This window comes from Gastrolobium bilobum, unplaced genomic scaffold (assembly GCF_033153095.1).
Source record: "Gastrolobium bilobum isolate Gb01-03AN ecotype WA unplaced genomic scaffold, APGP_CSIRO_Gbil_v1 utg5821, whole genome shotgun sequence".
Classification (NCBI taxonomy): domain Eukaryota; kingdom Viridiplantae; phylum Streptophyta; class Magnoliopsida; order Fabales; family Fabaceae; genus Gastrolobium; species Gastrolobium bilobum.
The window spans coordinates 24,890-35,613 of record NW_026898670.1 but is presented as its reverse complement, the minus strand read 5'-3'; the positions used below and the strand labels follow the sequence as shown (position 1 = coordinate 35,613).

The 10,724-nt window shown below is 35.3% G+C and overlaps 1 protein-coding gene across 1 annotated transcript; it reads left to right on the top strand.

Annotated features, from left to right (window-relative positions):
- Positions 1-7,027: 7,027 nt before the first annotated feature.
- On the top strand, positions 7,028-7,543 carry LOC133318168 (uncharacterized). Its single transcript, XM_061520148.1, has one exon. The coding sequence runs from the start codon at positions 7,028-7,030 to the stop codon at positions 7,541-7,543; it is 516 nt and encodes a 171-aa protein (XP_061376132.1).
- Positions 7,544-10,724: the final 3,181 nt, after the last annotated feature.

Sequence of the window (10,724 nt, the reverse complement as noted above, 5' to 3'; positions counted from 1 at the left end):
ATAGATATATGCATTGTGATAACATCTTTTCCTATCAAATTAAGGACAAATTACACTCTTCGGATACAAGAGCTAAATATCAAATGGTGGATGTACATCCTAGATCCATATCAATAGCTTCGAATGAATGACACTAGTCAAATTTTTGTCTTTTCTCAGAGCGAATAGGTGTTCTATACTTCTATCCCAATGTGTTTCTTGCAAGCTTAAAAGGCATTTTAGAACATATGCTTGTTGTCACTATCCTGGAAATTCCGCAAGTTCAGTAGGATGCTTATATCCCTCCTATGCTCCCCACAATGAGAGGTATATTCCTGCTCAATTCAAATCCTGATAGTCATGTATGCAACATAACAATTGAACCATGCTCTAGTATTGCAACCTGAAATGTACATGAACACTTGACCCAATGAAAAACACTTTTCTTCCGCCCCTAGTAAGTAAACTGAAGGTCATATCAAGTAATGCTTGTTTTAGACTAATCCCTAAAAAGATAAATCATCATACTACCTGCAAACAGAAACAATAAAGGGCCGAGAATTTCATGATAATAGTTTAAGAAAACAGAATAAAACTGGACATACCATTCACTTCAAATAATTGCAGGATCGACAAGAACTCCATGAACAGAACCTTCCTAGTTCCTACCACATTCATCTTTCACCCCAGCATCAGCCTTGGCAATTTCCGTTTATTCCTTTTCCAATGCCTCATTAAGTCTTGTAGCAACCTCTTCAAGTCCCTCTTTATTTCGCTTCACAACAGGCCAGACATCTTTGATAGTTCTCTCCAGAAGCACCCCACCAATCATACAAAAGCATCTTCTAGATTGATCATGTGGCTGAATGGTATAAAAACCAAACTCTGCTCGTTAACTCTCATTTGCAACTGCTTGTTCATCTATTGGTTCTTTGCGAAGGAAAAGATAGGGAAGTTTAAAATATTGGAAAGATATAGAATAAAATGCAATAACACCCGCATTCCTAATCTGATAAACAATACAAAAACAAATATAAAGATTTCAAAACATCACACATTTCACACATACTTCCTCATAAATTTCTATGTAAGAATCTCATACAAAAAGAATTCTTTTTTTTTTCAGTATTCAATCAAAGTATATGCTGAAAATGAAAAAGGTCTATTACCATTTTTATAGATTCAGCCAGTGTATTTCAAATGTAAAGAAATTATCCATAAAGAACAGAACATTGAAAGGCAAATCTACCAACACATTGACTAATAAATATATGAAAGGAACACAATTTTAAGTAGCACACACTAAGAAAAAGCAGAACAGCTGAACAGATTTTAAAATAAAATATTATTGTCTTCTACATAGATGACAAAACTGGGAGGTAAAAATTGATAAAATCAACAAATTTTAACCACAATATTATCATCATCAATTTAAAAAAAAATGTAACATAAATAAACTACGTCACAAAAGTCTGTAATATGTATTTCTAATGATTTGTATAATAAATGAATTAGGTTAAATTAGGCAAAAAATGAGCTAGATAGTTTTGTCAATGGCTTTAGGACTAAATAAAAATATCTTAAAATTACAAATATATACAAAGTCATGATATGACACTATCATATTGGCCAAATATGTATTTTCATAACATCTATTGCGTAATTAGATATTAACAATAGAGATTTTAAAATAATTTAATTTTTTTTAATAATATAATAATTTAATAATATTTGATTGGATAATAGATTGAATCAAATTTACTTTTATTATATTCGGTAACCAGCCATTTATTTACTAGTACTTCTCACTTTTGAGTCATATTTTGTATTTTATTTTATTTTTTAAAATTTATACCATCTACTTTTAAAGAGATACATGTGTTTACTCATCTGTTTGTCAAATTGAAGGTAATATTTGACTAATGCTATCAATGGCGGAACTAGATGGTCACTTCTGTCCGCAGTTGTAAACATGAAGTTCTAATTTATTTATTTTTTTGAGTATAGTAGTAAAATGTGATGTTGGTTATATTAGGCTTTGTTATACAACGAGAGATGAAATGAAAATGAATGGAATACGATAGGATGGAATGAGATGTCATATGTTTTATTGTACATTTTATGATGTCATATAACAAATCAGTTTGATTAAAAAAAAGTGTTGGAATATTTTTTTATGTTAAGGTGAAGTTTTTTTTTTCTTATTTATAATTTTTTGTTTTTTAATCCCTGCATGGGGAAATATATTGTAACAATCAAGTAGTGTTACTATCAATATTACTACCAATCAATTTTACCGTTGGATCGATTATGTGGATCTAACGGTTATATTTATTTTCATCTTTGTATAGTTATGACCCCCCATATTTAAAGTGAACTTGGTTGTTACAATATCTTATCCCTTAATGCATTTAAAATTTTCTTTAAAAAAAAATTTCTCCAAACCAACGTCATTAAGTGTGCCGACATAAACAACATTTTTTGGGTCCGCCACTAAATGCTGTGATGGGGTTAACTTGAATTAATTATAAACAAAATGTAATTCTATAATACTTTGAGATGCTCCCCCAATTATGTTGAATTTTCTGATGCATGCCTCCTAATTTGTAGGTTAATTCAACATTAGTTAGTAGTGTTATTTACTTGCTAAGATTTATAATGAAATTAAACTCAAACTAACCTTTAATAAATTTATAATGTCAAAACAACCACTTTTAGTTTATTGAAATCTTCTGAGTAATAATGTTAAAATACTTAGTAATGCCAATCAAGATTACATAAGATGTGAGCAATAGCAAAAAAAAAAAAAAAATTACAGCTGGCTCATGAGCTTAACTGATGTGGAAAGGGAAGGTGTAATATGATCGGGGTTTAATGAGCGGACATGGAAAATAAGTAACCCTTGTAATAGTTCAAGAAAAGAAAAGATTAATTCTTGAAGACTTCCTGACTTTGGCTTTGATGAATCGGTTTAGGTTATGAGAGAAGATCGTGAAGCCAAATAGCATCCTGATTTTATTTCAAATCGTTCTCTCTCTCTTTAATCTGTAAGCTTTTCTTTATCTTTCTTTCACCATGCAAACAGTCCCGCCAACCACATGTAACCCTAGTTTAGTTCAAGAAAAGAAAAGATTAATTCTTGAAGACTTCCCAAACTTTGTTTTGACTTTGGCATTGATGAATCGGTTTAGGTTATGAGAGAAGATCGTGAAGCCAATAAGCATCCTGATTTTGAATACGTGAACAAGGTTTTTTTGACATTTTATTTCAAATCTTTCTCTCTCTCTCTCTAATCTGTAGTCTTTTCTTTATCTTTCTTTCACCAAACTGTCCCGCCAATCACCAGTAACTCTTGTATAGTTCAAGAAAATAGAAGATTCATTCTTGAAGACTTCCCAAACTTTGTTTTGACTTTGGCTTTGATGAATTGGTTTAGGTTATGAGAGAAGATCGTGAAGCCAATTAGCAATCCTGATTTTAATACGTGAACAAGGTTTTTTGACATTTTACAATTCTAAGTCCTATCAAAATATAAGCCACACTGGATCATGGATATCTCTGAAGTCAGTTCTACATTGGTTACTTATTTCCAAAACTTAAAGGTATTATAAATTTAATTGAACTTTTTTGTATGTTAAATATTTCTATTTGAGCGTTCATAATCTCTATTGAATTCACAAATTAAGGAAAGAGCTAAATCGAATTTTGTTTTTTTTAATTAAAAGGTTTGTGATGATCGTGTTCTGAAATGCATTAATGTACCATTGAAATCTCATTCGAATAAACAAGAGTCACAGAAGAAAGATATATACATGATCCATCGAAAAGAAGCCTTGGAGATGAAGAGGTAAGATAATATTTAATACTTTTATTTTGAAATGATGAGCAAACTTTTATGCATCAAATTTAATTTTAATTTTTGTCAAAAAAATTATGTAAAGCTTACATTTTATTCTGACATTTTAAAACTTACATTTTAGTAAATTTTCTTTACATAAATAACATAATTGTTATAATTTTAATTATTTTGATAAATAAGTCAATGACCAAACCCTTTAAAATTTTGGCGGGACATCTCTATCTAAGTATGTGATAAGTAAATAATATCTTTCTTTGTAAGAAAAAAAATAAGGATTTTAATTATACTTGTGATCCAAAAAAAAAAATTCCAAATTCCAAAAACCTCAAGGTTTTCAAGATCAATTGCAAAAAATTCCAAACGAAATTTTATCATGAACTTTAGGTTCTATATGCAAATTTAGAATTATTTTTAGAATTAAAAAATTGGGTATTATAATCATATATGCATAGCTTTGATACCAAATAAAGAAGATGATTTTCAACACATTAGATATGTGAAAAGGTGGTGTTTAGTAATTGTCTTCTGTTTTCCTACTGTTTTCCTTTGATTTTTCAATTGTCTTCTTTATTCAGGTGTTGGCAAACACAGTCGAGGCAAACCTGTTCTTCCATTAGCTGTGAGGAGTTTCCTTACCAAAAACAGGTGAAATACAATTTGTTGTAATAAATATATATCTTAGTCACGACAATATAGTTAATTAATAGTGTTTCTTATTACTTTATTTATTCTTTGTTGACATTTATTTTCAGATATCGTTTTGAGGATATAAGACCAGGAGCAATCAAAGTGTGGCCCAACTTCCTTTGAGAATAAATGATACCATTTCTGTCTTTAAAGGAGAATGTATATTTTTCTTTTGTATTCATATTCCTACTGCATTTGTATGATTGACCATGTAATGAACCAAATGTATATGCTGATTTCATATTAAATAGATATATGCATTGTGATAACATCTTTTCCTACCAAATTAAGCACAAAACGCCAGTAATCAAAAGAGCTAAACGGGGAGTATTGGTTTTTTAAACATGTTTATATTTTATTTCTTGTAGTCATAATTTTTTTTTCTTGTATTCTCAAACTTCATATCTTCAAATTATAACCATAATGTTTAAAATTTTTATTTTGGAATGATGAGTAAATTTTTATGATATAAATTACTTTTATGTAAGTATATTTCTTCTTAAAAAATTATCTAAAACTTACTTTTTCTTTTGACATTTTAAAACTTACCAAAAATGTAATTCACAAATACTTTAAGATTCTCCCCTACTTATGTTGCATTTTCTGATTCATGTCTCCTAATTTGTAGTTGAATTCAGCATTAGTGAATATTGTTATTTACTTGCTACGGTTTTGTAACCACTCAATTTTGTCCTCACACATAAAAAAATATACAAAATTAAAAAGGAAAAATAAAAAATAAAATTGTGAACACCTTATTTTGTCAGGATATATTTTTATTTTTAATTTTTAAAGATGTGTACAACAGCAATTGTTTGTTTTAAAATTATGAAATCTATTCAAAAATGTTTCTAGTTTTATCTGGCTTCTTAATTATTTTTATCTAAGTTTGTTTTATATTTTTAGTTGTAAACGAAAAAAGATTAAAAATGGGAGACTGTTTAAATCTTGCTTTGTTTTACATAATTATTTTTATTAAAAAATAGAAAAAATCATAAACAAAAAAAAGAACAAAAATTAATAAATGCTACAAGACAAACAAGGCCACCGCTCAAAGTCTCTACAAGAAGCAAAGTCATCTGCCCATACAAGGCACCGCCCAAGATACAAAAAAAAGAGGTTTACTCTCTGCAGTAAGGAGGGTCGCACTGTTGAATCAAAAAGCGTGTATGATTTGATCAAGGAGGAGACGCAGGAAACCCTCGTGTGAAGAGATCTCCAAGGATCGCTCTATAAATACCAAGAGGACAGAACTCAAAGACGAGGATAGTGAGCAAGTTCTAAAGGAAAGCTGTGAAAAATTCTATGAGTTAGAAAACAAAAGAAGAGAATAGAGAAGAATAGAGAGAGGGAGTTGCGAAAAGGAACTTGATCTGGATAAAATATAGGCCCAATCAGAGCCCATCGACACATAAGGAAGCCCAAACCCATTAAGGTCCCAAAGCAAAGCGCAAAGGACAAGTACAACGCGCAAGACGCGATGCCCTCATCGCGACAGACAAGACGCGATACCCACATCGCGTATGAAACCCCCTTTAGGAAGTAAACTTAAGGCCCAAGGCAACCCCCCCGCGCCTTGATTCCAATAAACAACGGACAGCTCCAGCTCGCCACGACTCTACCACTAGACACTATAGCAGATAAGGCTACTCAGGTCCCCTGACTGACCTGCAGCCCAAGCCTGGCCACTCAGAAGCCAAGCCGCCTTAACTAAGGCAGCATCGTAACTACTATATAAGAAAACGATATACCACCAAGGTACGATCATCTTTTACATTAACAACATAAAACTCCTGCCTCTGATATTGACTTAAGCATCGGAGTGTCTTTGCAGGCCCCCCTATTTGGTGTTAACGTGCCAACGTGAAGGAAAAAGGCAAAGCGCGATCCACTACGTAACTCCAAGCCCAGATCGAAGAACTACACTCACAACTAAACCGTGTGTGATTAGGCTCAGTACATATTGGCCAGTCCATAGTGTATTTGGTCTGATCATTGGCGTCGTCTGTGGGAAGCTATCTGTTAGAACCCATCTTTCTCTAAAAACATGGTTGACACTCGAAGCAAATCCCTAAATGGCTCCAAAGGAAAGCGGAAGGAGATCCCTGCTTCCCAAGCAATATCAGCTTCATCGGTGGCACCAATTCCCATCCATCTGGATGACCCACCGACACCCCAACATCTTTTGGACCTCTTATCACACAACAAAACAAGAAAATCGCCCAGCAGAATTGAGATTTAGCTAGATTGAAGACAGCTCAAAAGAATAAAGAACAAAACCAAGAAAAGGGAAAAGAAAAAGATAAAGACCCTGAGAAGGAAAAAAATCCCGAAAATTCTGATGAAAGTGAACAACCTCATGAACACTCGACTGGTAACCCTGGACCTTCGGGTCACAAAATCAAGAAAGGTGAAGAAATAAAAGATACTCACGAGAATGAGAATTCTCATGGAAATTCAAGGTCATTCTCTCGAATTGTTCACCCATTCGTTCCCTGCATAATGAACATCCCAATTCCTCGGGATGTCAAGATTACAACAGAAAAATATAACGGCAAAGGGGACCCCCAAGAACATCTGGAACAATTCCAGACAAACATGATGGCACAAGACGTGGCAGATCCAATAGCATGTCGACTGTTTCCAACAACCATGAAGGAGACAACACTTAGATGGTACTCAGCGTTACCATCTAATTCGGTACAAAGTTGGGAGGACTTGACCAACCAATTCCTCGTACGATTTGCAACCAGCAAGGCCCAATACAAATCTACACACGCGCTAAAAACTGTACGTCAAGGATCAAATGAAACTTTGCATGATTATCTGAACAGATTTTTTGATGAAGCACTCTTGGTCAGAGACCTGGATCCACAAGCCTCACTACATATCATCACAGAAGGATTACTTGATGACCCTTTCTCTATGTCGCTAGCCAAACAGCGACCACGCACCATAGAAGAACTTAGTGCACGATCAGAAAAATTCATCAACCTTGAAGATTATAAGCGTTCATGAGAAATTTCTAACACCAGGGCCGACACAGATAACTTTGAAAAAGATGTCCAGAAGAATTTTCAACGAAAATTCTGTGAAAAGATAAAATGGGGAAGATACGACAATTACACCCCTTCAAATACGTCCCAAAGACGGATTTTGAAAGAAGTATTCCAAACAGGGTATGTACGGGTTAACAAGCCTCCCCCAATGCCAAAAGGAGTTCAGCGCGATGAGACCAAGTTTTGTGAGTTTCACAACGACAAAGGACATACAACTGAAAAATGTTTCGCGCTCAAAAATACTATTGAGGCACTCATAAGAGAGGGAAAACTCCAGGAATTCGTCTCCAGCTACAGGGAATACAAGACGCAAAGAAGACGCGATAGAAGCCCAGATCGCGACCCGAACCCTAATGAACAAAGGGCACATCCCAGGAGAAACTATAACCCAGCTCGTAACAAAGATCGAAGAAATGACAGAGAGGCTTCAACTGACAGACGTCAAGGGACTCCACCGCGAAACAGATAGCAAATCGCGCAACAACAACGCGATGGACTACCAAATAACGCGGCAGGAGTTTTAGCCACTATCGCCGGAGGATCAGCGGGAGGAGGTGCGACTAAATCTCAACGCAAAAAACATTTAAAATCAGTAATGACAGTGCACGATCATGCTCGCCCTTCCACTTGTCGCGATCAAAGACAGGCCATATGTTTTGACGATGATGACTATGGCGACATCCTCCCAGACCATGATGACCCACTGGTAATCTCAGCTTGCATGGCTAATCTCCAGGTAAAACGTATTATGATTGATAATGGTAGTTCAGCTGATATTATTTTCTGGGATGCTTTTCGTGCAATGCACATCCCAGAGGAACATCTACTTCATGGATGTTCGGACTTAATTGGCTTTGCTGGGAAATGCGTACAACCCAAAGGCACCATTGAGATGTGGGTAACCTTTGGAATCATGCCTCTGGCTCGAACTATCAAAGTACGATTTTATGTGGTTGAGTACGCGTCTGCATATAACATCATTCTAGGAAGACCAACCATTGTCGCGCTAAAGGAAATCATCACTATGCCCCACCTTCTAATGAAATTTCGTGACAAATCTAGCCCGGTAGTTGCTATTAGGGGCGACCAAAAAACAGCGCGTAGCTGTTATAATACCAGCTTACGAGCTAAAATTCCAATACAGCCAGATGACAAAGTTAAAGCGTCAGTCAATATGACTGGTCTTGATATGTGCGAAGATCTGCGCGATACACGTCCTCAACCAGATGGGGAATGTAAGAACCCGCACCGTTAATTAAGGTATTTAATTAATTAATTATGCAAAATTAGGAAATGATTCCATAATTGACCCTAATAATTATTATGAGGCTTTAATAATTATAGTATGTGAGTAATAATGCTGAAAGTCGCTTTTCGGAAGAAAAGTGCAGATACCGGTTCTGCTAGTCGGTATAAATGCGTACCGAAAAAGTATCCCAGAAAATTATAATAAGTGCATGTTAATTACTAGAATAATATGTAGAACTTGTAAAACGAGTTTCAAATCCAAATAATGAGAACTGGTGCTAGAAACCGGTACTGGCTTGGAAAAGCGCGTACCGGAAAGGTGCTCAGAAAATTACGAAAAAAATATGATAATTCTTAGAAAAATGTCTAGTTTCAGAATCCAAAATTTGGGATTAAAATGCTAAGCGTAGCAATTAAAGTTAATACTGTGTGTTTAATTGTTAAACCACTATTTAAGCCTTAGTGGGCACTAAACCCTAGAAAACAGTTTCTCTACGTGAGTGTGTGAGGGTGGCTGATCAGCTTGGCTGCTCCTTGGGGTTTCTTCTCCATTTTGGGTCCAAGACACTTCCTTTCTTGATTTTCTTCACCTCCAAACACTTGAGCCTTGTGTGAGTGGCCTTGTGAGTGTGTAGAGAGCTGGTGTTCTGAATTGGGAGGATGTTGGGAGTCAGCTTTAAGGGCTGAGTGGGAGAGTTGAGTTGTGGGAACCTTGGAGTTGGCTTGTTAAGCTTCAAGGTGTGTTCTTTGTGGAGAAATGACCAACCTTCAACTTACATTTTCTTGTGCAGAGAGACACAGAACCTTGGAGTGACCTTTTGAGCTCCAAGAGCACCTCTTGTTGGCTGATTGAGCTTTGGTAAGCCTTGTCACCTTTGGTCTTTAGTCTTTGAACTTAAAAATGAAAGCTTGATGCATGTTAAGGTTTAAAGATGATAACTTGTTGTTGGGTAATGTTGAACACACCTAGAAATGCATGTTTAGGTGCTTTAAATCGTTAAAAACCCAACCTTGGAAGGATATCTTCACGAAATGCATTTTCTACATTCTGTCGTGAAATATCCGGATATGTGCCCGATGAATATCCGGATATGTGATATCCGAATATGGGTTTTGAGTATCCGGATAATAGATATCCAGATATGGGATTCTGGATATCCGGATATGTCCAGTGAGATATCCGGATATTTCATATCCGGATATGGTCCCGAGGAATATCCGGATATTCTGGGATTTCGAAGAACAGTAGCTGTGCTGTGAGGACAGTAGGCTATTGGGGGTTTGGGGACCCTAGATTGATGAAGTTGAACTTCTGTTTTAATTATACTAAGTCAGAATCAAGTGATTAAGGACTTATGGTTTGGTATGGAGCCTTAAGACGTAAAACGTAAGGAAAGGCGTTGTCTTTAAGTTATATGCTTGTGTTGCATTATTATTAATATAGTATTGGTCCATAACAGATTGTGAATCTGCTGTGTTTGGACTTTGAGCTGTGGACTCTTGGCTTTTGGAGTTAGCTTGCAAGGTAAGCTTTCATGTCCTCGGTTTAGCCATGTTGTGGTTCCACCATGTCCCATGGGGGTATGGTTTATGCATGTTGTGTACATGCTTTTGGATATTTGATATGTTGATTGAACTTTACATGTAATGGCTTTTAATATGCATGTGTTGTTTCATCTTGACGGGAAGCCTGAGTATGTAGCGCCATACAAGACGGTGTACCGGGGTGAATGCAAGTGGTACTTGCACGGTGTGTAGGTGATAGACGATAGACGTATACCTGCACTGTCTCTGGCCAGTAGATTAGTATTGACACACATGGCATGATTATCTGCTGCATTGCATTGTTTTAGAAATGATAAATGATAAACGGTTTTTGAACTTATATTGCA

Excerpts from the sequence above, each read along its gene's own strand:
- LOC133318168 (XM_061520148.1), top strand. The coding sequence starts at position 7,028 with ATGAACATCCCAATTCCTCGGGATGTCAAGATTACAACAGAAAAATAT.